General features: G+C 39.1%; 1 protein-coding gene across 6 annotated transcripts in view; it reads right to left on the bottom strand.

Annotated features, from left to right (window-relative positions):
* The window catches only part of LOC126371440 (syntaxin-binding protein 5), a 376,707-nt gene that overhangs the window by 48,164 nt on the left and 300,627 nt on the right, over positions 1–27,916 (bottom strand). For all 6 annotated transcript variants that reach the window (XM_050016735.1, XM_050016730.1, XM_050016729.1 and 3 more), the window contains exons 3-4: positions 20,042–20,224; positions 7,370–7,504 (exon numbers count right to left, since the gene is read on the bottom strand). In XM_050016735.1, the coding sequence (XP_049872692.1) occupies positions 7,370–7,504; positions 20,042–20,224 (318 nt within the window). The remainder of the gene's footprint in view (positions 1–7,369; positions 7,505–20,041; positions 20,225–27,916) is intronic.

A 27,916-nucleotide genomic window follows, 5' to 3' on the forward strand; every position in this document is an offset into this window, starting at 1 on the left:
TCTACCAACTGGGCTCCACGGATCATTATTTATGTTTGTATATTTATTTATATTTTATATATGCGACATACTCGTGAAGTTGCCATAATGAGAAGAAGTCCATTTGCGAGTCGGTTGCCATAATGAGAATTAGCCCTAATGCGCCAATTCGTCTGGTGGTTCTACTATGTGCTTTGATTTCAAAATTCTTGTACCTACACCTGTACGAGTGTGGTCAATTTATTTCTACAAAGTACTGTTAATAAACTTAGTAAAACAACTTAGCTTAAAGGTGTCAAAGGCAAAGGTATTAAAAGCACTGGAATATCCCTTTCAGGCTTATTATAAATAATTCTCAAGGTATAAAAGGAACACTCTCCATAGTTGTGAAACTTGTCGTATGAAAGCTGGTGCTCGTGTGGGTATTATAAGGGGTCCAATGAATTAAAATACACGTTTCAATATTACAATGAACACACTCATTCCTAAATGATACGACAAAGATGCAATTGGGTACTTGTCAATTTTCGGATAAGTATTTTAAATATTACAATTGCTTATTTAATACCTCTTAAAATATTTTATTTTCTCGAAAAAGCTTTATGTAATAGAAAAAAAACTTTTTTTTTATTTAATAGTTTTGCTTCTATGCTGTTCTGGGAGCAAATAAAAAACATAGAACACGTTCAGCTGCTTGTCTTCCCGGGCATGTCGTAAAAACCGACAGAGGGATTGCGTCCTCTAACATGATGGACTAATGTTATGGGCGATAGGCTGATCCCTTATCACCATAAGGTTCATCATATCCATCTTAGGACTTCGTATCAACAGTGGCTGCAAGTTGTCTTTGATTACTTGTGGCTCTGCCCACCCCATTTGGGATTACGGGCGTGAGTTTATGTATGTATGTATGTAATAGTTTAAATTTCGAAAACGGTTGGCAACGTGACATTTTGCCCAGTGACGTCACAGTTCAATAAACAAAGAAATTGTCAAACACACACCACTGAAACCACACAGACACCCTCACTTGAAACCTGACAGAGAGTTTTTGATTATTTTGTAAAATGTGACGTCACACGAAGCTTAATCATGGCCGCCCGTGTTTCGAATTTTGTAATACACAGATAAAAAAAACGCATTCTTATTTCGCAAAAATAAAATATTTAAAAATGATCTTAATAAAAAAGAACTATTGGATAATTATCGTTAAATAATAACTTGGTTAGGGGAGCTTAAGCTGGATATATGCTCCACGCAGGATATTTTATTTTTGTCTGCCATACGCAATAATAATAATAATAAACTACCATATCCGACATAATTATTTCATATTTTATTGTTACAACTATCTAGTAGCTAATTTAGAGTATAGATTTTAAGATCTTCTTTTTTTTGCGGGTTTTGAGTTCAATGATCGACCGCATCAACCCGTGTGTCAACAGGTACTTTTGAACTGCCAAAGACCTCTTGCCCGGCTCATGTAACGACGACATACTTACTAAAGTAAATAGTAGCCGGTGCTTAACGTGCCGTTCGAAGCACTAATTATATTACTTTCGGACATTCGGGTGATCAGCAATATGCTAACCAAACTAATTAATTTTTGTTACATACGGTTACGAGCATTAATAGGTACCTATACACTTTGGTATCATATCACATTAACTTTTATTGACACACAGAATTGAAAGTCTTACTAAATGTGAAATATGTTAATTTGACAGGGTTTAAAGTGGGTACATATATTGCTTATGAGTGTATGAGTACTAACCAAAACTAGACATGTTCAATCTTCAGGATTAAAGCAGCCTTTATAATAATATTTAACATTAAAACCGTAATTCCGGAGTAAAAAATGTCCCAGACTAGGCGAACCAGCGGGTCAGGTAATTATTTAATACTTGTTATCCCAGAGGGCCATCTAGGGTCTAACAAGATCAGCCTTAGATATAGTAAACCCAGCGTTCAGCCGACCTAAGGGATAGTCCAAATTAATAATTTACAGGTTAAAAGGTAGACCCATTACAGGTGGAAAGGTTCAAAGTAACAAAACCGAAGTTTGTGAAGTAGAAAATTGACCGTGGGAATTAAATTTATGAGAACTTCAAGTAGTTATAATTGGAATCACGTGTTTGGATCATAGATAAAATTTGTATCACGTGGTTTTGTGTTGTGTTGAAGGCTCGCCCCTTCTAGTCCGTGGAACTTAAACATAGCTGGCGAGGAGTGGATGTATAATTATCATAATGTATGTAGCAGAATACAAACTCTGCACATAGCAGAGTACAAACTCTGCACATACTGGCCTTTCGTTCTGACCGTCAATCATTTTAAATTACGAAATTCTCATTTCATTCCGCATTTCCTTTAATTTTACACTGACACTGACTTCATAAGAACAACATAAATATACAGGGTATTAGTGACATCGTAACGAAAACTTTGAGGGATGATTGAGACCATGATTCTGAGATTCGCAAAAGTATGGAACAGAAAATAACTTAAAAAAAAAACAAAAATTTTCATGAATTTTCCGACTGAAAATTCCACTTGATTTCAACTCAGAATCATGGTCTGAATCATCCCCCTCAGTATTCGTTACGGTGTCACTAACACCCATACCTACTTGTATGGCTACAGTATGTACTTGTGCGGGGTGTAAGTGACATCGTAACGAATACTGAGGGGGATGATTCAGCTAATTATTCTGAGTTAATATCAAGTGGAATTTTTCTTCGCAAAAGTATAGAATTGAAAATAATTTAAAAAAAACTAAAAAAAAATCATGAATTTTCCGACGGAAAATTCCACTTGATATGAACTCAGAATCATGGTCTGAATCATCCCCCGCAGTATTCGTTACGATGTCACTAACACCCCGTATTATACTGTTTAGCTTTGCCTGTGCCCTCTAATTCTGGATTTGTTTGTGAAGTGTTATTAATAAACTATATATATTTTATCACCAATCATTCCTCTACTCTGCCGGCACGTCGGGATACCATCGTGCCGCATGTATATACCACTGTCTACCCCATCGAGGATAAAGGCGTGAAGATATGTGTGAAGTAGTTATACGTCATTACTAAGTAAATTTTATACTACGCAATAAAATGTATGGCAATTGTAATATTATTAAGTCAAACGCTTTAAAACAACAGGTAAAAACACGAAGAGAAGAAAAAACAGTGACGTCAAAGCACATGTTTTTACATATTCCTTAAGCTTGCGACGTTAGAACGTGGGAAAAACCCCGAAAGAACATCCTTTGTGGGAATAAAACATTAAAGACACCGGCTTGTACGAGTACGATCTAATCTGTGCCGCTGCGGTACGAACACAAATAAAACAGACATTTGCATGTAATTCTGTAGGACAACTTTTTACGAGCCCGCGGACATGTTTTAATGGCGCCCGTGACGTCATCCTACCGCCTCCTCTTTTCGGCAACTCAGACTCAAGATGGCATACGGTCGCTTTTGTACGACGTAGCAACTTTACTACGCCGTAACGCGTAGCACTTCGTAGTCACTAACTTTACTTAGGTACCTAGCTATAGTATGATATTTTAGGGAGTTCAGAGTGGAAGCGAGTGTTTGGCGTGTTAGAATTTCAATGAGAAAACCTTGACATGATTGTGAAGGAAGTAATCGTAATTCTTCTTTGTGTTACTATGAATATCTGAAAACGGTGATTTGAAGCCATGTCTTTAACAATTTACGGCAATTTACGAAAATATCTTAGAATATAGACCGGCAAATCATTTCCCGACGACATCGACAGCAATTTGAAATCCAATCGATATTTACCATTGATTATAACCAAGACCATATATTATTACAAGGACAGAAATTATGTTATGGTTGTAATAACATGTAACAGCGGTGTAAAGAAAATAGTCTATCGTTACTTCGTTAAACCTCAAGTAGTAGTTTCCAGCGGCGTATTTAGTAATAACACCGGCGGAGGGCTGATTACCGGCGAGAGGCCGCTCATTAGGAAAATTGTATATAAATTACTGCGCCACGGCGTTTGGTATTATGTGAATACGCCTCCAGGGCCGCTTGAGGTAGAAATATCGACTTGGACGAATATATACGAACATTCATTAGGGGTTTAAGCTTCATGTAATTACAATTTAATGGGTATCGGATACGTAAGGATGGAACGATAATTCCGTACAAGCGAAGAATTTTGTCGAGTTTGTTTCATGTACAGAATGAGATAAGTATTTGTTTATCATGTTTTTGTTTCATTATTATTTTAACGTGTCTCATTTATATTATACAGGGTGTTACTGACATCGTAACGAATACTGAGGGGGATGATTCAGACCATGATTCTGAGTTGATATCAAGCGGAAATTCCTGAAAATTATTTACAGTTCCATACTTTTGCGATGGAAAATTCCACTAGATATTAACTCAGAATCATGATCTGAATCAGCTCTCAAAGTTTTCGTTACGATGTCACTAACACTCTGTATAGATAGGGTAGGGCTTAGAAGTGAACTGCAGCTTAAGGCGGCCATCATAATAGATTTTACAGGTCGCAGTGTTACAGTGTATGAAATAAGCCCTGAATAACACCCAGCATAAAAAGATCTTGTCTTATTTAGATTCCGTCCTTATCCGAAACTATTTGGAACTTTTATATCGGTTACAGTTATGGTTTCGAATAGTTTTAAATTTCGGATATCCGATATCGATTTCGGTTACGAAGCTCCGCTACACCCCCGCAGTACAGTTTATTTTAGTATTTCTTTATCCGGGACCATACAGGGAACGTCAGTTATATAAAAAACATAGCTTTGTGATTAAACCCGGTTTGTTTGGAAGTCTTAATTAAATTCTTGAAGAGGATTTCATTCTGTTGGTTCAGAGGCGAGCGAGAGTGCGCTGGGGGTCTGTGTTTGTTTTGTGGAATAGTTTGTGTTACTCCAAGTAAGGATACTATTAAAGTTTAGCACTTCTGACTGGTTTTGATTGCATACTCGCATGGAATAGAATACAGAAATCAGAATCATTTATTCAACGTAATTATCATGGATAAGCTTGTTCAAAGTCAATGTAACATTTTTGAATTTACGTCATTTCGCAAGGTGTTATGGCTGAGGAGAAGAAATGACAAGAAACTGCAACAGCAACACATCTTTTAAAAACAAATGAGGGTATACATTCCAAGGTATTTAATAACTAGAGGAACACATTAAATACCAGACATTTTACTACTCATTATACATACACTTTAGTTAGAGAGGGAATAGATAGATAACATAACTTGGTATTTTTCTTGTGAGCCATGTCTGCCTTTATTATGCCTTTGGCGGCTCAATAATAACCCTGACACCAGGGTTGCTGAGGTTGGTAATCCACCTCACAACCGACACGATAAGAAGACGATAAATTCTACAACTGTCTGTGGCAAGATTCAGTGTGCGTCAAGCTAGCAGCCTCAAAAAAAAAATGGGCACGAAAAAATAATTTGACCATACCAAAAAATAGTACTCTTATTAAAAAAAATAGTACCTGTTGTAAAAAAATTAGTACCATCACGGTTCTGGATTTATAGCCATGTTTTATTGCACTTGCTAGCTTCACGGTGAGCGAAATTTGGCGAGAGTTAACGACAAGGTCTTTCGCTTTGATTTAAACGCCAAAAAATAGTATCGAAATAGTACTCACCCCCTGCAAAATACCGAAAGTAGTACTTCAACGGTTCCAAAGTTATAAAGGTAGTTCTTTGATCCCGCTAGCTTGACGTTTTGAAAATACCTATTATCTGGGGAATGCTTGCATACTTCAGTTTGTAACTAATGTCAATAAACTCGTATGAAATAGTACTCCCTACCATCATAATTTGGACCTGATTCTCTTTGTAGAAATATGTCAAAAAGTCATTATAACCTATGTCATACATTTATCAAGACGAGTACAGTCGCGAACAAAATTATTACACATGGTCAAGAATGTTGTCAGATTTCAGTATTTTTCCCCATTTTTGGGTAAAAATTGGTGAAGTGCCAGGGTTGTTAGATGAAAGTAATATCATTGTTGAAACTCTTTGAGTTATTCTACAAATACTGCAAATTGTTTATTAACAAACACTTCGATCCGTAACAAATTCAACATGAAGGTATAAATTATAAAATAAAACAGCAGATTAAAAATGTATTATGATGTATTAAAATCACAGATTGTTTTCGATAAGAACTAGACCCATGCAGCCATTTTCTATTAAAATTAGTGCATATGGGTGTATGCAATAGGAATTTTTTGTAATAGCATCACTGAAGTGCAAAGAAATGGTAGGGTAGACCTCCAAAATGGCAATACTTACGAATAAATTGTGAGGTTATGTAATTGTCTACGTGACTGTATCAACAACAAATGTATGGCATAGGTTATGATGATTTTTTAACATTTCTACAAAGAGAATCGGATCAAAATTATGATGGTAGGGAGTACTATTTCATACGAGTTTATTGACATTAGTTACATACTGAAGTATGCAAGCGTTCCCCAGATAATAGGTATTTTCAAAACGTCAAGCTAGCGGGATCAAAGAACTACCTTTATAACTTTGGAACCGTTGAAGTACTACTTTCGGTATTTTGCAGGGGGTGAGTACTATTTCGATACTATTTTTTGGCGTTTAAATCAAAGCGAAAGACCTTGTCGTTAACTCTCGCCAAATTTCGCTCACCGTCAAGCTAGCAAGTGCAATAAAACATGGCTATAAATCCAGAACCGTGATGGTACTAATTTTTTTACAACAGGTACTATTTTTTTCAATAAGAGTACTATTTTTTGGTATGGTCAAATTATTTTTTCGTGCCCATTTTTTTTTTGAGGCCGCTAGCTTGACGCACACAAGATTCATGGTATTTTATTAAGAATATAAACGATTTACGATATTTTATTTACTTAAGTACCTATATTGTATTATTTAAATAATTAGGTCAATACAAAATAACTTTTTTCGTAAGTGAGATTCCTTTTAATTAAAATTATTTTTCGAACACTCTTATAGTAAAATGTTAGGTATTTATTGTATTGGTTCATTCAAATCTTATTTCGTCACAACGTTACGTACTTTGACTGATTTAAATGCTACCGAGCTGAAAAGCTTTTGTAAAACGTTATCTTTATTGAAATGTAATTACGAATTGTACTCAACTGGGGGGTTAAAATGGCCACATCGAAGCAATTCATCTAAGAAAGCAATATTGCAATTTGACATTTGCGCATATAAAAGTAACTGCGCAATGCAAACAAATGTGAAATAGTAATAAGTATTGCTTTCTTAGATGAATTGATTCGATGTGGCCATTTTAACCACCCTGGTCGTTCTGTTTAATATAATGTATGTATATGGTGGTACTCACACTTCGATGGCCTTGTTCCAGTTGATGACGTACCCGCTGAGCGCGAAGGTCTCGATGTTGACCACGTGCACGTTCCCGCGCTCCGTGCCCACGTGCACCCACTTGGACTGCAGCGGCAGGTGCAGGCAGGTGATCCTGGAAACAACACATCCATTATAATCGCAAGACAATCTAAAGTCACACTTCGGACACTACATACAAAAATCTCGTTCAGAAATCAGAATCATTTATTCAACGTAATTATCATGGATAAACTAAAACGCGCAAGACCGATCGTCGTGGAGATCCTTGAGGGAGGCCTATGCCCAGCAGTGGGCTTCGTGCGGCTGATGATGATGAAACTTGTTAAAGGTCAAAGTAACATTTTTGAAATTTACGTCATTTCGCAAGGTGTTATGGCTGAGGAGAAGAAATGACAAGATACTCCAACAGCAACGCATCTTTTAAATCAATTACAAGTTATTCAATAACTAGAGTAACATATTTAATACCAGACATTTTTATCATTTAGCTAATCATTCATCCTATAATAAGCTTTTTTACATAAAAACTTCACATGAGCTTTAAATTTATTTTCTGACAAATTTAAAATATTTAAATATTATCTGGTTTTTTATTGTAAAACGTATACATAACCCCAAAAAAGATGAATTTAATTTACACACATGCAGTGTGTACCGCCTTACTCCGTGCGTGCGAGCGAGACAGACTGTCCACGCTCTCCCTTACTCTTGCAGACTAAAGTGACCCACAACTGGATAAGATAATCAAGGTTGTATCGGTGCGGGGGCGGAGTGTCCCTTCTACGTAGTATAACTGTTAATTCTATTCTAAAATATCGTTCATACACAGATGGAGTTTCGTGCACACGCAACTGTGTGTAACCTTGTGTAACTCTCATAGAAACCGGGGGTGGGGTGAGGTAGTTCGGATCGGTGCGGGGCGGAGTGTCCCTTCTATACGTAGTATTACTGTTTATTCTATGATAAAATATCGTTCTTACACAGACACTATACAGATAAAATATCGTGCACACGCAACTGCCTAAATACAATATATCTGAAGTAGTTCTAGTAACTCAATGGTCCCGAGTCCTGCAAACACCTCCTAATTTTATTTTAACTTATAGCCGTGATTTTCTTATCCGCCGAAAAGGTAAGGGACGGACTTGTCAACAAGTTAATTTTAAAATTAATGAATAACCTGTGCGAATAAAATAGGCATCTCGCTGGTATGCATTCCGTTTGACGTGCTGTCTACTTAATTCTGTCGGGTTATTGGCCGATGTAAAATTTTTAGACGGTTGTTTTAGATTTCTGTTTAAAATTGACGTGTATTCCATACATTTTATGCCTGTCGGTTACACGTCCCTTTCTTTTTCAACGGATAAGAAAATGACAGGTATAACTTAAAATAAACGACCTCCGTGGTCCAGTGGTTGAGCGTTGGGCTCACGATCCGGAGGTCACGGGTTCGATTCCCGGTGGGGACATATCACAAAAATTACTTTGTGGTCCCTAGTTTGGTTAGGACATTACTGGCTGATCACTAGATTGTCCGAAAGTAAGATGATCCGTGCTTCGGAAGCCACGTTAAGCCGTTGGTCCCGGTTACTACTTACTGATGTAAGTAAGTAGTCGTTACCATGAGCCATGTCAGGGGCCTTTGGCGGCTCAATAGTAACCCTGACACCAGGGGTGATGAGGTTAGTACTCCACCTCACAACCCACACGATAGAAGAAGAAGGCTTAAAATAAAATTAGATGGCCTCTGCAGGAAGTAGCACCAATATAGACAAGTTGGTGAATATTAACTGTGATTCCGGAGGATTGTTGGGGTCAATTATTCGGCTCAATGAATATGCGGGACAACAGCGGCATCGCACATCATTGCATCCGTGGAATGTGAAGCGCGGGCGCCGTGTTGTGATGGGAACCATATTACACTCGTGTTTTTCTACCTGTACCGTGCTTACTTGCAGTGTTCATCAATATTATTAACAACTGCATTATGTCACTCAACTGATACCATGTTTAAAATATAGTTCGCGCCACGAACGAAGTCCAAGGTTTTTAATGGAACGAATTGACTTGTCTTTTTGATTGTCTTAATGACTATTATCACGTGCTCAGCGGTGAAGGAAAACATCGTGAGCAAAGTCACATTCCCAGTATGTAACTTAACCTGTGTTTGGCTGGTTCGCTTCGCGAGTTGTTAGGTCAGACAGGCAGTCGCTTCTGTAAAAACCGGACCTGTCACAACTTCAGGTTAGGTAAGCGGACCCCGTGAAAAGCGGGATATGATAGGGAGATGAATGGACAAGTCTGTTAACTCAATGCAGAATCTGAAATACTACCTCCGCGGCTTTATTTTAAACTTAGTATTCTTCTTCTACTATCGTGTGGGTTGTGAGGTGGAGTACCAACCTCATCAACCCTGGTGTCAGGGTTACTATTGAGCCGCCAAAGGCCCCTGACATGGCTCACGTAACGACTACTCACTTACATCAGTAAGTAGTAACCGGGACCAACGGTTTAACGTACCTTCCGAAGCACTAATAATAACTAGTAATAACTTAGTATTTATTATTATCTTTATCGTTTTAAAGTTCTTAACGCTGCAGCCCTTTAAAATTAAGTAGATAGGTATGTTCATAAGATTTTATGCATATTATACAAGTTTGTTTTCAACTGAAGCGAAACGGAATATGCAAAACGATTGCTAATGCATTTACTTTGCAAATAGAGACCCGGCATCTACTGAAGCAAAACGCAACTTGACACACAAAGCATTGTCACGAAGTAGTTCAACTTGTTGCAACGCGTGCAAGTTATCTCAACGGGGCACAATAGTGTGAACGAGGCCAGGTACAAAGCTCGCCGTATGAGTGATTCTATTGAATGGGGCGTTCAAAGTCACTGTGACTTGTATTCTTAGAACTTGGTATTCTTCGGTATCCATGTGTGGGGTGTAAATGACAATGGTTATTGCAAGCGTTTGTTGGACAGAACAGAACAGCCTCCGTGGTTAGAGCGTTAGGCTCACGATCTGGAGGTCCGGATTCGATTCCCGATGGGGACATTGTCGAAATCACTTTGTGAGACTGTCCTTTGTTTGGTAAGGACTTTCAGGCTTGAATCACCTGATTGTCCGAAAAAGTAAGATGATTCTGTGCTTCGGAAGGCGTGCCGTTGGTCCCGGCTATTAGAAGTAAAAACACCTCCACCAACCCGCATTGGAGCAGCGTGGTGGAGTACGCTCCATACCCCCTCCGGTTGATATAGGCTGTTTATGTATGTATGTATGTTGGAATAGAGTCGTTCAGTAGCTGTTATGTTATTTTAGAAACATGAAATCCAAAAGGTCTAAAAGTTTAAAAGTTAGTAGTTTTGTTTTTCGTTTCATGACTGCCCAGTGGGACGATATAGGCTTACTAATGCTACATTGGCATGGTTTTACGTTATAAGGGGACGTAGATTAGACAATAAGCATACGTGGTGGGTTTGTTTAAGGCTAATTAGAAGATCTAATATTATATAATATTATATTATATGCAATAAAAAACATTTTTATTTGTATTTTAAGTCTTTTGTGTCATCTCATTATCTCTCGTGTGGGTTGTGAGGTGGAGTACCAACCTCATCAACCCTGGTGTCAAGGTTACTATTGAGCCGCCAAAGGCCAAAGGACTACTTAGTTACATGAGTAAGTAGTGACCGGGACTAACGGCCTAACGTGCCTTCCGAAGCACGTTTGGGCAATCAGGTGATCAGCCTGTAATGTCCTAACCAAACTAGGGATTACAAAGTAATTTATGTAATATTTCCCCACCGGGTTCGAACCCGGGACCTCCGGATCGTGAGCCTAACGCTCAACCACTGGACCACGGAGGCGGATTTTTGTTATATTTACAAGGTCTGTGTGACGTCAATATCTGTATGAATCATATTGATAGCAGGCTACTAATCCAGATGTGGGCAGTGGAATGAGCAGCGCCACATCAATGATATACAATATGATTCCCCGTGATCACTGGTATGAGCAGCGCGGCACCAATACGGCTGCAGCGGCGACACTCGGCACAATGGCCCTCCACTCAACAGTGTCACCGCAGCTTGCAGCCCCAGGGTTGCCACAACTAAAAATTGGCATAAATAGTTTTATCGAAACTTACATAGTTTACAGCGCGGGCTTTTAAAAGTTTCCTAATTTTATGATATTGTTTTCCAACAGGTAGAACGCTAAAAACTAAAACTCACGGAATTTTCTTAAGCAGTAGTGATGTTCAATTCGAATTCGTCAATAAAATGCTACGCTTGTATTTGTATCAGTTTTGATAGCTTAGTTTAGACTGAGTGTATTGTCCTTTAGGATTCGGTGTGGCTGGCTAGAGAATAAGTAGAATAATAACAGAACTACCTTTTGTTTTTTGACTTGACTTATTGTAGATTTGCCGCAGATGGCATTAACTACTTGGCCAGACAAATGGAGAGCGCTGAAGGCTCTCACCCGGCACAACGTTTAAGACAACAGGCCTGAGGGTGCCCAGTTGGGCGCGAACCTCGGCTCAGGGCGTCGTTTGAGAGGAAATATATTTGACAGAATTAATCGACCCTAGTGGGTCGATAGCGATAAGCGCTGATTGAGGGAAGTCGTCGACCACGCCGGCGGGGTCGGTATCGGGGTGCTGAAGTGTTTGGTGTCGCGAGCTGATTAGCATCTATCGCCGATAACAGAACTACCGCCGATTGAACTCTTTATGTTTCTGTGTATCTGCGTGTGCAATGTAGTATTTGCTATGGTATGTTAACTACCTACTCAGCAACCCTAGGGTCCGGCAGGCCCCGGTGAGTGCCGGTGGGGGCCGGTGGGGGCCGGTGGGGGCCACGATCCGGTTGCCGGATGTCTACCTGTTGAAGTCCGTCCGCGGACGGTCGCGGACGTTCGCACGAGCGACCCACTTGCAGACGCTTTTAGCCGACCGCTGAATTGTTTATCATTCAAATGTACGATCAAAGCCTCACATTATGCCCAGTTGCCGAGCAACCGAGTTTTACGGTCAAATGCGAGTGTGCGAGCCATTCAAATATTTAACGTATTCATTATGCAATTTGAAACATACATTTTTGGGTCGCTATAATGTTTAAAGTTGGTTTTATGTCGCTGGGTTTATGGGCACGAAAAGTTAAAAGATAATGTCTCGGAAATGCAAATAGGTTAAAGAAGTAATATATATGAATATTTAAGATCAAATATTAGAAATATAATATACAGTATCTTCGTGTAATGTCGTGTCATTCAAAATTGGATGTCTTCTCATGAAAAAAAAGTAATTAGGATTCCACTGTAAGCGATGCGTGTGGGTTTTTCTGTTTTCCTTGTTTTTTTTTTACTTCTATGTTGACACCATTTGTGGGGATCTATAATTGTTACTAGCTTTTAATCTCCAAAATATTAAATAAATAAGGCTTCAATCTTCAATTTAGACTGAAGTATTAGAGGGAAACTTTGTTACCTGAGGCACTAAAGAACTAACACGTTCCTTTGAGCTTGGATAACTTTTTATCTGCAAAATATCAGGTTCTTGGAACTACGCCGCGGAGGGAGAGCCCGGTGTCAGATTACTCTTCAAGAAACTTTAGCGACATTCTGTGTGCTTCAGTTTGCTTATTTCTGAGAAAAATACTTTCGCTATAAAATGCACGTGGAGCAGCGCCGTGGAGTATTATACCCTGCGCTATGTGCCTTATGATTAGATGGAAGATTTTACATACATAAACATACACGTAAACAGCCTATATACGTCCCACTTCTGGGCACAGGCCTCCCCTCAGTCAACCGGATGGGCTATGGAGCATACCAATGTAGCATTAGTAAGCCTATATCGTCCCACTGGGCAGTCATGAAACGAAAAACAAAACTACTAACTTTTAAACTTTTAGACCTTTTGGATTTCATGTTTCTAAAATAACATAACAGCTACTGAACGACTCTATTCCAACATACATACATACATACATACATAAACAGCCTATATCAACCGGAGGGGGTATGGAGCGTACTCCACCACGCTGCTCCAATGCGGGTTGGTGGAGGTGTTTTTACGGCTAATAGCCGGGACCAACTTAACGTGCCCTCCGAAGCACGGAGTCATGTTTCTTATTCAGACAATCAGGTGATTAAATCCTGAAAAGTCCTTACCAAATAAAGGACAGTCTCACAAAGTGATTTCGACAATGTCCCCATCGGGAATCGAACCTGGACCTCCAGATAGTGAGCCTTACGCTCTAACCACTAAGAAAAAAGAACAAAATTTACGAAGATTTCAGGACTTTTTTTATTCGGTCCATTATTTTAAGTAATGTATTAGAATAGAATAATTTTATTGGCTTGGATACATCGTATTGCATGGTATTGGTGGCATGGTATTGTATTTTAATATCCTTCAAGAATAGGACAAGAACAGTTCATGGTCTTTATTTGACATTAGTTACAGACATTTCACATTTTTTATCACTGTCTAGTTTATGATCAACTGCTGGGCCAAAGTCATCCCCTTCTCTCCAACTATTTCACTAAAAACTTATTAAAAACCTGTAATACACCAGTTAATTACACGCATGTCTGGGAAGCTATCGACGACGTTATTACTGTGGCTATATGACAACGTTGACACATAACAGTGGGCCTAGCCAAGATGAAAATGTTCCTATTCCATTCACTGGTGTTCAAACCACGCCAAAACCTTTATACAAAACCCGATTTAAGTAAATAGTCGTTACATGAGCTATGTTAGGGGCCTTTGGCAGCTTAATAGTAGCCCTGACACCAGGGTTGATGAGGTTGGTCCTCCACCTCACAACCCACACGGTAAAAAAAGAAGAAGCGGTTTACGACCATTTAAGATTAGTCTTAAATGGTCTTACTTTAGAGTAAGACCCAGAGGGGGTGAAGTCGGCGACCGAGACGAATTGGTGCGGGACGGAGGGTTACCGTAGGTACTATACGTAATATTATAGTTTATTCTATGCCCGCTTCACACGTACGCATAGCAAGGCGTTCATTTAATTCGGTCGGGTTATATGTAAGCGAGTTTGAACATTTGCAAGTTGGCTAGGCCAAACACAGCACAGCGACCACCGAGGAGTGGGAGCAGAAGACACTGGTTTATTGGAAAGGGGTAGTGGTTGGAAGGAGTTTTATTTTGGGGGGGGGGGGGGAGGGGGTTATAATAACAGCATCCTGCGACATAATAATGGATCAATAAGAAAAATTGGCGTATGAATACAGCCCCGAGACATTCAATTCAGCCTAAAATTACATTTCTTATTGCTCCATGATGGATGATGGTGATACTGCTTTAGAGAGTCCTCCTACGATGACATCAATGGCGATAAAGGTATGACAGAAGGAACAGCAGTCCACAACTGACGACATTCAACACTGAGCCAAACGAGCGGGGTGGGGTTGCCAGGGGTAATAAATATTCTGTGTGAATATAAGTACTGTTACGGTCAAAAGCTGTTCTCAGAAGGCAAATTGAGATCATGATAACACTGAATATGTCATTGAATTTTATTAACTTACTTTTTTAAATCCAATGGGTATGCCTTACTTTAATTTGTGGCAAGACCAAATACACATGCTGGAAACTTTCTAGAATATGACAAAAAAAATATGTTGGTAAGGAAACATTTAAGAGCTGCAAACATCCATGCGGAAAAACTACCAAAAATGTTCCAAACTTTCTCTCCTGGCAACCCCGTGTGACGGTGGTGGTTCACCCCGGCAACCCCGAGCAGGCAGGGACTCACCCTTTGATCTCACTAGTGTGTCGCGTCAGTTCCAGCCGGTATCTGGAACACAACGCACCTGTACTGTGCAACGCAACCAGCAACCACACACTACAACACAACATTTGGTACAATACTTACATACAGGGTGTTAGAGACGTCGTAACGAAAACTATTAATATTAATATTAGACATCTGATAATAAAACCACATTGGAAAAGCCAACAAGGCATACAGAGTGATGAGGCGAACTTGGATATGGGGCAATAGGTTCCCAGTCACCGCCAGGGGGAACTGGGAATTGGTGCAAATTTTATTCCCGACTGCCACCTGGGGGCAATCCATACGGTGGCGACTGGGAATAACTGGATTCAGACCACGATGCTGAGTTGATATCAAGTAGAATTTTCCGTCGCAAAAATATGGAACTTAAAATAATTTAAAAAATCTAAAAAATAACATGAATTTTGCGATGGAATATTCCACTTGATATTAACTCAGAATCATGGTCTGAATCATTCCCCTCAGTATTCGTTACGATGTCACTAACACCCTGTATACTTTACTATACTAAGATATTGATCCTGATTCCTGCACGACACCTCCTAATTTTATTTTAAGTTATACCTGTCATTTTCTTATCCGACGAAAAGGAAAGCGACGGATGATTGACAGGTGAGTGGATGAATGAAAACTCGGGCGAATCAAATAGGCATCTCACTGATATTGTAACCGGTTTGACGTGTGCTGTCAACTTAATTACGTCGGGTTACAGGCTAATGTAAAATTTTGAGAGGGTTGGTGGAGGATTTATTTTTCTGTTTTCTGCCTAAAGTTGACGTGTGTTCCATAAAGTTTATGCCTGGTTATTATCCGTCCCTTTTGTTTCGGCGGATATGAAAATGACAGGTATAACTTAACCTAAAATTTGATGGAGCGTACGGGAATCATCACATTATTTATTCATAGATATCCTTGTCTTGTTGTACAAGGTTTGTAGTGCGGACTGTGCTGAACACAGCGTCCACATTAGAGTGCTTTAAATATTTTATCGCCTTTTCTCAACAGTAAAAACATCACATCTAATCCTCTTTTTTCATATAGGTTGGTAAGGTCGGTTATTGACCCGCCGTAGATCCCTGACATGACTCGTAATGACTACAGTAAGTATAGTAACCAGGACCAACGCGACAGCGGGCGTAACGTGCCTTCCCAAGCACAGAATTATGTTATTTTTTGGGAAATCTGGTGATTCAAGCCTGCAAAGTCCTTACCAAACAAAGGTCAGTCTCACAAAGTGGTTTCGACAATGTCTCCATCGGGAATCGAACCCGGACCTCCAGATCGTGAGCCTAACGCCTTAATTGGTTTTCTCTGATACAATTTTCAAGTTATTCCAATGCTATTCCTTACTTAAACTAGGTTGAGGATTAGTTTATCAATAGTACGAGCGGTTACGCCAACGTTATGTTAGATTTAAGACATTTTGCTTAATAAATGTAATGCTAGGGTTATTTGTGAGGTCCAAAATCTTAATCACACTATACACAGACGTGTTAAGATAACGAGATACAGTCAGCCGCAACATCCATTATCTGTCGAGTGCCGGCTGATTGCAGTGCACTAATTAATATTGTCTGTTTGTATGTCCGTCTGAGGCCGTAACTAGTGTGGCTACAATCTAGCGTCGGAGACGGATTGTAACTGGACCAGTGTTGATTGTGTGACTTGTGGGTACTGGTGAGCGGTAGGTATTTGTATAACAACCACGAATTCTAGCCACGTTAAGCCGTTGGTCGGTTACTACTTACTGATGTAAGTTAGTAGTTGTTACATGAGCCATGTCAGGGGCTTTTGGCGGCTCAATAGTAGCCCCTGACACTAGGGTTGATGGGGTTGGTAATCTACCTTACCATCCACACGATAGAAGATTTCATAGATAGCATCTTTTATCTTTGTTTTTGGGTATAAATGATGACCCTTTTTATTACACCCAGGGTACGTTCCCAAAAAGGGATTCTCTTAAAATGCATAAATGGTTTTGTCATAATTTTAATTATCATTATCCTTTTCGCATAACGTTTTTAAGCATAATAGTACTTTCCCATAATAACATCTAAGCATACTGGTTTGTTAGGTATAACTTATTTTTAGACTAATATTTGTTGGTATAAATTTGATTCGCATATAAATAGGTATCCATAATTCTTTTTTAGAATAATAGTGTTTTGTCATAGTTTTTAGAAGGCGTAACATTAGGTCAGGATGCGGCGGGGGTGGCCCTTGGGCCACCCCTACGCCGCCAGTATGTTTATCTTACACACGAAAAGTATACTGAATGATCACCAACAGCATGAAATAGAGTCAAAAAATATAAAAAGTCACAATCATGAACCAAATGCAACCAAGGAAAAAGTAAGTTTCGGAAATGTTCAAAGTTGTGCCAAAACTTTTCTTATTCGGAGTATAGTTTTTATGCTTATAATACTTATGCTTATATGTCATTATTGTCATTCATTATTATGCTTATGGTAGTTATGAGTTTCAAAATTATGCTTAAAAAGTTATGACAAATTAATATTATGCGTAACTAATAATAGGACAAGTAACATTATATATTTATTACATAAAAAATTATGCGTAAAAATAAGAACCTCCCAAAAATCATATAGATGGTGCTTTTCTCATTACTCGGGTACATAATTCAAGGTAATAAAATGTAAATACAATGTAATGGTAGAAGCACATATATAAAAATAATTTTTGCTTGATATTTGAATTACATTATGTAAGTATAGAAATATGTTGCTACCTATATTACTATTTATTTTGAAGATGTAATTGTGCCTGGGTTCTATGCAGCTTGAAAAACAATATGTGGCTGAAAATAATTTAAAAAACACTTCAATTTTCCGAAAGGATATTTCACTTGATTAATTTTAGAATAATGGTCTGAATCATCTTCCAAAGTTTTCGTTGCGGTGTCGCTAATGACCTGTATGTGCCTATATTATAACAATACAAAGTTCTTTTGAAAGCGCTTTGAGTGCGATACTTTGAAGATTGAAAGGGACCAACTATGTAGATATGAACGTTTACCTCTAAGGTATCTCTAATATTTGACAAATTAATATCACGATCACGCCACCCGGCGCTTCGGGTGTCAAAGGCGAGGCGTTGTCATAGCAACCGTCGCGTCGCCATCATTATAATCTCTCCTTTCACCCCCCTGTGTTACGAAGCGTGATGAATGGTTGTTAATAACAGGAGCCGAGCTTTGATGATGTTTAGATGAAGCGGGATTGTAATACTTCGTTAGTTGGATCAGAATAGGTGCGATTAATTATTCGAAAGTATATTGTGTTTACAGAAGTGATGTTGTTAGAACACTCTTGTCTCGGTGTTACGTTTCAGAACTAATTAAGACATTATTTAGTATATAACGGCTGCTCGTGTAACTTTTTGAACGAAAAAAGTGGTATTCTTTCGATCAAGTTTCGAACTTTTAATTAGTCTTCTCAAAGAAAGTCTGCAAAGTGTTTTCAAGAAAGTATAACAAGAAGTGTTCTTGCTAACAAGATTTTTATAAGGATAAGTGAAGATCATTAGAGCGTAACAAGCTATTATTGTGTTGTGTGAGCATTTGTACGCGGTTTCAAATAATTAAGGCTTTTTGACGTAACCTATTGTAGATTTGCCTTGCGCAGTCACGACTTGGCCGGAAAAATGTGAAGCTCCGAGTCCCGCCCGCATAATTAAGACGTAAACAAAATAAACCAAACGAAATAATTTACAAAACGCGGGTCTGTCAGTTTGTCAATGGATGGGCAAAGTTTCCCGAGCAGATGTTGGGACGACGCGAGCGACGCCGCGGGGCGCCTCGAGTTATGTGCTGCCAGGGTAATGGAGACTAATGCCACCCGGGTCCGCGGGTTGGATTGCAAAACAAACATCATTTATATTCTTCAGCTTAACTCACAAATCAATGTGACGTACCCAAACAATATTATGCCATCGACACGAAGAAGTTTTTTTGTGACTTATTGTAGGTTACATATAAACTCACGCCCGAAATCCCTAATGGGGTGGGCAGAGCCACAAGCAATCAAAGACAACTTGCAGCCACTGTTGATACAATGTCGTAAGCTGGATATGATAAACCTTATGGTGATAAGGGATCAGCCTATCGCCCATAACATTAGTCCATCATGTTAGAGGACACAATCCCTCTGTCGGTTTTTACGACATGCCCGGGAAGACAAGCAGCTGAACGTGTTCTATGTTTTTTATTTGCTCCTAGAACAGCATAGAGGCAAGGTTTGTCTCAGATATCATTAACTATTTGGCCGGACAAATGGGTAGCGCTGAGGGCTCTCACTCGGTACAAAAAAAAATAAGACAATAGGCCTGAGGGTGCTCGATGGGCGCAAACGTCGTCTGAGATGTTTTTTTTATTAAAAGATTTGACTGCGTTTGACCACGATCCAACCTGGTCTTAAGCACGCAAACTCAGATAGTGCCTATTCACTCTAACCTCCTTACCCATCTATATTTACATATATTTGAAATAATTAATCGACCCTAGTGGGTCGATAGAGATAAGCGCTGAATAAGGGAACACGAACAAGAAGAAATAGGATAACTCACTATCAATTCAAGACACATAACAACAAATTGTAGAACTGTGGGGACTCCGCAACTTTCTATGTCTCCGACTTGTCGTTGTAACGCCTTTACAAGTGTGACGTCAGGTTGTAGTAACAAATAACAGGTGTCAGGGTAAGTGGAGTGTGCTGTGGACTGTCCGATGCTCTGTCGTATTTGTTGACTTCAACATGGTGGACGAACACATAAAAGGAAAGTTTAAAAACACTCTCACCTTTCTCGCTGAAACTTGAGCGACTGCACGCGCTGCGGCAGCTTCTGGCGGAAGGTCCACAGGTGGATCTGGTCATCAGCTGTGGCGGTGACCAGGGCACCCTCGTTGATCAGGAACTTGGCGTGCAGCACCGCCTCGCCAGACTCGTGGCGCACGTGGGCGTCCACGCCTGGGCCGCCCAGTCTGATCAGTGGTCAAGGAATCATTTTGATCGGTAAACATGCTATTGAAGAAATATATTTTTAATAGATGACGGTGTCAAACGAGATACTTTTTGAAACAACAAAACCAAACAAAAATAAAAAAAAATGAAAATTTTAAAAAAGGAATAAGACTGACTTTCAATTTTTTTAGAACCAACAGCTACATTAACATACAAATAAGACATTTAAAATTATAACACAAACTATGACTAGTGAGTCAGTCTAAAATACCGCCCCCTCTCGTACCCGGTTCAAAGGTGCCCATTATACTAGCCGCGTTACCGCGCACTATTGCCAAGGAAACCTGTTGAACCAGGAACGAGCAAATTAATAATTTATTAATTAATAATAATTTATTATTAATTTTTTTAGTAAGCTTTTTATCTATCCAATTCAGGAAAAATATTGAAACTATTTAAAATGTTGTCAAAGGTCGAAGAAAGCAAATATGACTAAGCGGCATCGCTTCCTTGAACGAGCAAACTTTGTGCAAAACAATCACCCGTTTCTCAAACATTCCTGGTAGATCAAATATTATTTCCCAGAAGCATAATCTCGTAGAAATCCCACGTTCCTATCCACGCAAACATGCGCTCAGCTCGCATCCATTACGCTAATGCAACCCGCGTCTATTCCGTCTACTGAAACGGATTCACTCCCTCATTCATCCAATTTTCACTGAAAGGAAAGTCAGTCACTCGGGCTTTTGTTGCGGTGACGAGTGCACGAGTAAAATGATTCGCAATAGTGAGAATGTTGACGAGTATATTCTTTAGGCTTAATAAAGTTGATGAGCTGAAATAATGTCACGATTTGCAGAGAAGAAACCTTCCACCACAACCACAAATACCAGCGTCCGTCGTGGCTCACGCCGCGACTTATGCTGAGCGAGGTCCTTTTATTCCGGACTCCACCGCAGATGATCGGGCTGTCAGTGCGTTGCATTTAGGATGCTTACTTTTATTATTATTGTTTTTATGATTTTGGTTTGTTTTTCTTTTCGTTTTGGATTTTTTTTTCTGTGTAGGTACTTATTGATTTCTATGTGGTTTCTGTCCTGTGTTGAATGTAATGTACCCTGTCTGTCTGTGTCTGTGGTGTCCGGAAGTAATAAATGTTTCTTTCTTTCTTTATTTATTTTTGTAAGTACTCCCTCACGTAGCAATGCTCGGGACACAAAAACAGGAGAATCATTAATCTAAAATTTTGTACTCGTCGTCTATTTACATATTTGCAAGCTTTGCTTTACTTTAAGAATAAAAGAGCTACAATCTTCACATGTTGAACATATTTGAAACTGGTAATCTCTATAACAACACCGAGGAAAAATGTATACAAAATATCTCAATTTCTTGTACAAAATATAACAGTAAAACATGTCAAGTTGAACAAGAATATATAGCGGAGAGAATCCTTGCAAGATGTTAGGTGGTAGATAGGAGAGGATGGAGGGATATGTCAATAATTTCAGAGGAATAAAGAGGAGGGGGCGTCGACAGGACCGCGGTGTAGCCGCGCCGCGGAGCCAGCTTACATTATGGACTTTGACGTTAGACGATAGAGCATTACTATCTGTTCTTTGTCTGTTCGAGTTTGTGGAGACGTGAGTTCTTTTCTTTAAGTTTTGTCTTTTTAGTATCATCGATATTTGAAACTGCATTTAAGTTTTTATTAATTATCTATACTAGTGGTTATTTCGTTTTAGTCATTTTCAATGATGATCGCTGGATTGATAATGTTTCAGGTATTTGAGATAAATGGGTGCTCTTTTACTATCAAACTATAAACTTGGATATTTGAGATATTTACTTGGATATTTTAAAAAAATACACATGCCTTCATGCAACAAATGAAGATCGAATATCAAATAGACTTTTCAAAGACGACGTAATCAATTTAGCGATCCCAAAGATATTTCTCAAATTAAGAATACTTTTTAAATCGATTCAAAACAAAATGGTAGGGGTTCAGTTATCGAGGCGTGTTCCCGCTAAGGAATGGCTGCAGAATACCATTTTGACAGCAGCTCCCAGCCTGTACGATGAATGGCATCAGACTTCTACAATTCCAGCTCATATTTGCCTCTAAAGCTATGGAGTTTTACTGTGTGTGTATATTTATGATGTCATAAATCATCTGAAGCAGACGCATGAGGCTTCTGATGGTGTTGACACACTTATAGGTCACGGTGGGAGTACAGAGCGGCATTTTACTAATCAAAAACCTTTTTCATCATACGAGTAAGATCATCAAATTACACATGGTGAAAATCAGGATTTTATATTAATTTAGTTATATCCTACAATAATAATCTACCGCCATTTAGGAACGTGTTAAGGCTGAGGAGAAGTGGCGCAAGAAACTCTTTAATATTTGACCTTAGAAAGAAAGAGGCAAACATCATCATCACTCACTTAAGAGTCACGCTCTTGGCGGTGTAGCATTTCAATGTTACAATATCATAAATCGTAAACAACCTATATACGTCCCACTGCTGGGCACAAGCCTCCCGAATCAACCGGAGGGGGTATAGATCATACTCCACCACGCTGCTCCACTGCGGGATGGTGGCGATGTTACAATAAGAGTAATTAAATAACTTTTAATTATTATAATGAATGCGGAAACGGCTTCAGCTTAGCGAACATCAACACATAAATCTTATCGTGACGCGGTTTCATACAAACTCTAGCTAACTTCTGCGCGTGAGATGGCTTTATGCTGGATTTACAAACATTCGCCGTTCACATTTACGTTATGATAATATCTTCTACGCTATACAAACTAGATACTCGTATCTCCCGCTTTAAATAGTTCATACGATTATGTTCTGAAGGTTATTGTTATTTGACGTTGCATTACGCGTGCTGCATCGGAATAAAGTGCATTTTATTTTATTGACTACCTTGGAGCATGCATGCGTGCGTGCTGGCAATAGTAATGAATAAGTTGTTCGTGCAATTTCGCCGTTTTACCTGTATTTATTGAGAATGTCGTAACTTATTATCATTCCTTACTTTATGACTGAAAGGAGTAAGTTGAGTTTACCTATCTTATTTAGCAAGGAAGGAATATCTATTCTAGGTGCTACGTTTTGTACTTTATTATTTACTATTGTTACTTCTGGATAAATACAAATCCCGACTCACTCTCTAGACTACTGAATTCGACTTTATGAGTTTGAATTAATGTTTAGTTCATATATAATTGACATCACGTGGTTTCTAGGGGCCATAGATGCGCTTATTACGAGGGACCTCAGCATAGCTGGCGAGAAACAGGAGCATGTCTAAGTAAATACATACTCCTTCGCCAGCTATGTGCCGCTTTCCGCAAAGGGGTAGGCAGAGGGGTATAGTAATACCGGTGTGACGCTATGTTGTTGTCTTCTTCTTCAGGTGCCTCTCCAACTAGTGGAGGTTGACCTTCAGCTCTGAAAATGTATCTTTATCTCCCGCGAGGCGGAACAGTTCGACCGCACTCGTGATCCAGGTCCATTCCCTGATAGTATACCCTGGTAGTACTCTCTTTTAGTATGTTATTGTGATGTTGAATAAATAAATAAACAGCCTTTTACGTCCGGCGCATCCTGAACTGTTTATACAACAGAATGGTGAGTCCATTCACCACGATAACACGTGAGATTTCAAAGGATACGTTCTTTAAACGATGTCGAACAAGCGCCATGTTTACAAAAATAAGCTATAAATTGTCGCTGTGAAATGCCATCTGTATTCTCGAGAACAGTCTCGTAAATTCTCAATCTTCAGATGAAGTCTCGAGATCTTTTTGCAATTTTATTTCGTGCAAGAGACTCGCAGTTTTCACCGTGAAACTTGCAAGATGGCCACGTTTTATCTTTTATTACTTTTTGCTCTTTCCCAGTTTCATAGTTTTCATATTCCGTTTAAAAATACTTAAATTAAAAATGCAAGTGTAACGCGACGGCTGCACTGCAGACTTCTTTACACGCAGATATTTCTCTCTCTAGAGAAATCCTCTGAGTTTGATATTTTATTTTCAACTCGCTAGTTATTTTTTACAACTTTAGTTAGTCCTGGTTTTAGAAACAACAAAACAAGCAAGTCAAAATATAAAATTACGCGTGATTTGACTAGTAGATGTATTGAGTGTGTGCCTTAAAATAAGTAATCCATAGAATAGAATATAAATTGTTTATCATAAAAAGCCGCCTCACACATAAACAAGACAATATCATTATTTAAAAGGTTCACAAAATAACAATAAGGCAGAAAGGATGTTCGTCGAAATTATCATAAGGTGGTGGTGGAGGTTCTGAATTAAAAGGGCCTCACTCAGCACAAGTCGCGGCGTGAACCACGACGCTGATATTATGTGGACCCTATTGGGTGACGCACGAACATCGTGTTCCATAATATGTAATAGTCGTGAACAGTGTCATACAAAAGTAATTAAAAAAAAACCTCCATATTGCTATTGGACATTTTGTTGACATTGCTTACTTTTAGATGCTTTATATTGCTTCAATGTGGCCTTTCAGACGCCCAGATTGCACGAATAGAGTGTTAAGCTATAATTACGTAAAGCTGTATCTGTCAACACGCTCACACCTCACAGCCCACATGGAATCAGACAGATGTTTGCGGAGCTGATTAAACACAAGCCGACGAACACAGCCATCAGCTAAGTCCTCGGCTGCAGCGGGGGGCGGGGTGGGGCGTTTTTTTTATTACGACTTATCGTAGCTTAGCCTCGGATGGCATTCGCTACTTGGCTACACAAATAAAGGATAATTAAAGTGTGCCGATGTGTTCACGACATACAATAAAACCCACCTACACCTACCTACCTACCTAAAGAAACCTACCATCCTACACCTACCACCAACCAAAACACCACCACCACCATACCACCATACCACCACCATACATACAAGGGACAAGGGGAAATGCACGTAATGAAGAACTTTCGCCCAATCTCGCTGATACCCATAATTTCCAAAGTGTTTGAATCACTGTTAAGTACCCGTTTAATGACATTTATAAATAACAATAACTATCTTAACAAACAGCAATATGCGTACCAACCTGGTCGTTCCACTGTGGACGCGGCACGTGATGTCTTCTCTAGGGTGACAAACCACCTTGAGGCGGGATGTCAAGTAGCTGCCATATTTTGCGACCTATCACGCGCCTTTGAACTCGTAAATCATTCACTGGTCCTCAAAAAGCTAAGGCGATACGGTTTTGAAGGATATTTTCTCAAAACTATTGAGGCTTTTCTCCAAGGTCGTATGCAAAGTACGTTTGTTCGTGATGCTCGATCGGACTTTGAGAGTGTGGGCGAGTGTGCTGTTCCACAAGGGTCAATAATGGGAAATAATCTCTTTCTTTTGCTAGTCAACGACTTGACTGCTGCTTCTCCGGACGCAGAGTTTATCATGTTTGCAGATGATGGGTGCGTAATCGTCACTGCTAATGATTATACAGCCCTTAAGGCAAAATTAAATAAAACCATGGGCGAATTAGCTGAGTGGTTTTCAGCCAATGGAATGATGTTAAATGTCAATAAGACCAACATTATGCACTTCCAGCTACGCAAAGTAAAAGGCCATGACTTGAACGTAGTCTGCAATGCTGAGACTGTACCACAAGTGGACCAGGTAAAGTACTTAGGCTTTATAATTGACTCCGGATTAACATGGTCACCACACATTCATTGGTTGTGTGAACGGCTATCTTCGGCGTGTTTTGCTCTCTCGAGGCTGAGACCGAGCCTATCTGATGAGAATATGATGAAAGCATACTACGGATACTTTAATTCAATACTGACGTATGGAATTGACATGTGGGGTAACTCAGCTGACCGCGAATTGCCATTCAGAAGACAAAAATGTGCACTACGCATAATTGCGAAAGTACCTTGGGATCATCCTGCCCAAGACTTGTTTATAAAATATAATATACTTACCTTTCCTAGTATTTATATATTGACTGTTGCAAAGTATATGAGACATAATATCAGTATATTCCCTACTATAGCTCAGATGCGTAATAGTGACCGTCCTTTGCGTCGAAGCGGTGGTGACTTGTTGTTTACTCGAAGGACGAGACGCCACAAAACTGGCAGGCTCTTGGATGTGATTGGGCCACAAGTGTACAACGCTATACCCAGTGATATCAGGGGTGCGCCCAGCGACGCATGCTTCGGAAATAAATTAAAACATTATTTGGTTCATAAAGCCTATTATGACTTAACAGAGTTTCTCAATAGCATAAAATTAGGATGACGACAATATAGCGATGTAATTTGTATATTATTATGATTTTATTGTGATGTAATATTGAAATATTGTAAAGTAATCTATATAATGTGTACTCATCGAAATATTTGTTGACGTGTAATATTTATTATGAATAAAGAATTGAATTGAATTGAATACCACCATACCACCACCATACCATTTGTTTTTGGTACCTATTACCTACATAAAGAAACCTTTCTCTTCATCGTCATCTCCCTAGCATTATTCCGTTTTTCACAGGGTCCGCTTACCTAACTTGAAGATTTGACAGGTTTGGTTTTTTACATTATCGACTGCCTGTCTGACCGTCCAACCAGCGAGTTGAAAACCAGCCCGATACAGGTTAGGTCACATACCTTCGAAAATGCATTTCTCGCGAATGTGTGTGTGTGCACGTGATCATTTATGATTTAAACATGAATTCGAAAATAATTCGACAATCATTGGTTTAGGCCTGTGCTGGATTCGAACCTGCGACCTCAAAGTAAGAGGAAAGCGTTCTACCAACTGGGCTACCAAGGCTTTAAAGGAATCTTTCTCTTATCCAGAAAAAAACTGCTGGCATTATGTAGGTGACGAAAACCGCAAACCTCAGTCAGTTTTAATATGATCTATGCCTCAGGCCAGGGCATTGTCTGAAAAGTTTATGTTGGAGAAACGGCCTAAGTGAGCTTATAGCGATAACTGTTGAAAGATAGTGGTTGCATGAAATTTTGTACGAATCCGTGATAGCTTGTTCGGAGAACACAAAACACACAACGTAGTTACCAGAACTTGTGCCCAGTTAATGGCAATGGGCTCGGGCCTATTACATGGGATTTAAAAATAGCTGGCGAGGAGTTGGTGTATATACTATACATCTCTGCCTACCCTTTCGGGGATACAGGTGTGATGTTATCTTATATTGTAAATATTATATGATGCGCCGCTCTCGGCCCCGCTGTGTCATTGAAAACGCACCCATACAAATAAATGTGTTTGTTTTATTCGCCACCGCAACCGCTACCCGCTCAGCTCATACCGGGCGGCCTGACGTACAGTAGTCGGGCGGGTCGCCAGACCGACAGACGGAGTAAACAAGCCGGCTGTTCGCCTAGCATCGGCCAGTGGGTATTAGAGACAATCAAGGCTTTACTTTTTTTTTTTTTTTTTTTTTTTTTTTTTTTTTTTTTTTTTTTTTTTTTTTTTTTGCTCTGGCAACCCTACGGTTAAGTTGTAAACAAATTAGCTCTCGTAGTTTTTAATTATTTAAATTAATTTATCGTATATAAATTCATAAAAAACCAATTTCGTCATAATATTCTTATCATATTTTAACAATATTGTATAAATTAGTGTGGTTATAAGTGCTAAAAGGCGTTTAAATTGTGATAAGTGTCTTTGTGT

This window comes from Pectinophora gossypiella, chromosome 12 (assembly GCF_024362695.1).
Source record: "Pectinophora gossypiella chromosome 12, ilPecGoss1.1, whole genome shotgun sequence".
In the NCBI taxonomy this organism is placed as follows: domain Eukaryota; kingdom Metazoa; phylum Arthropoda; class Insecta; order Lepidoptera; family Gelechiidae; genus Pectinophora; species Pectinophora gossypiella.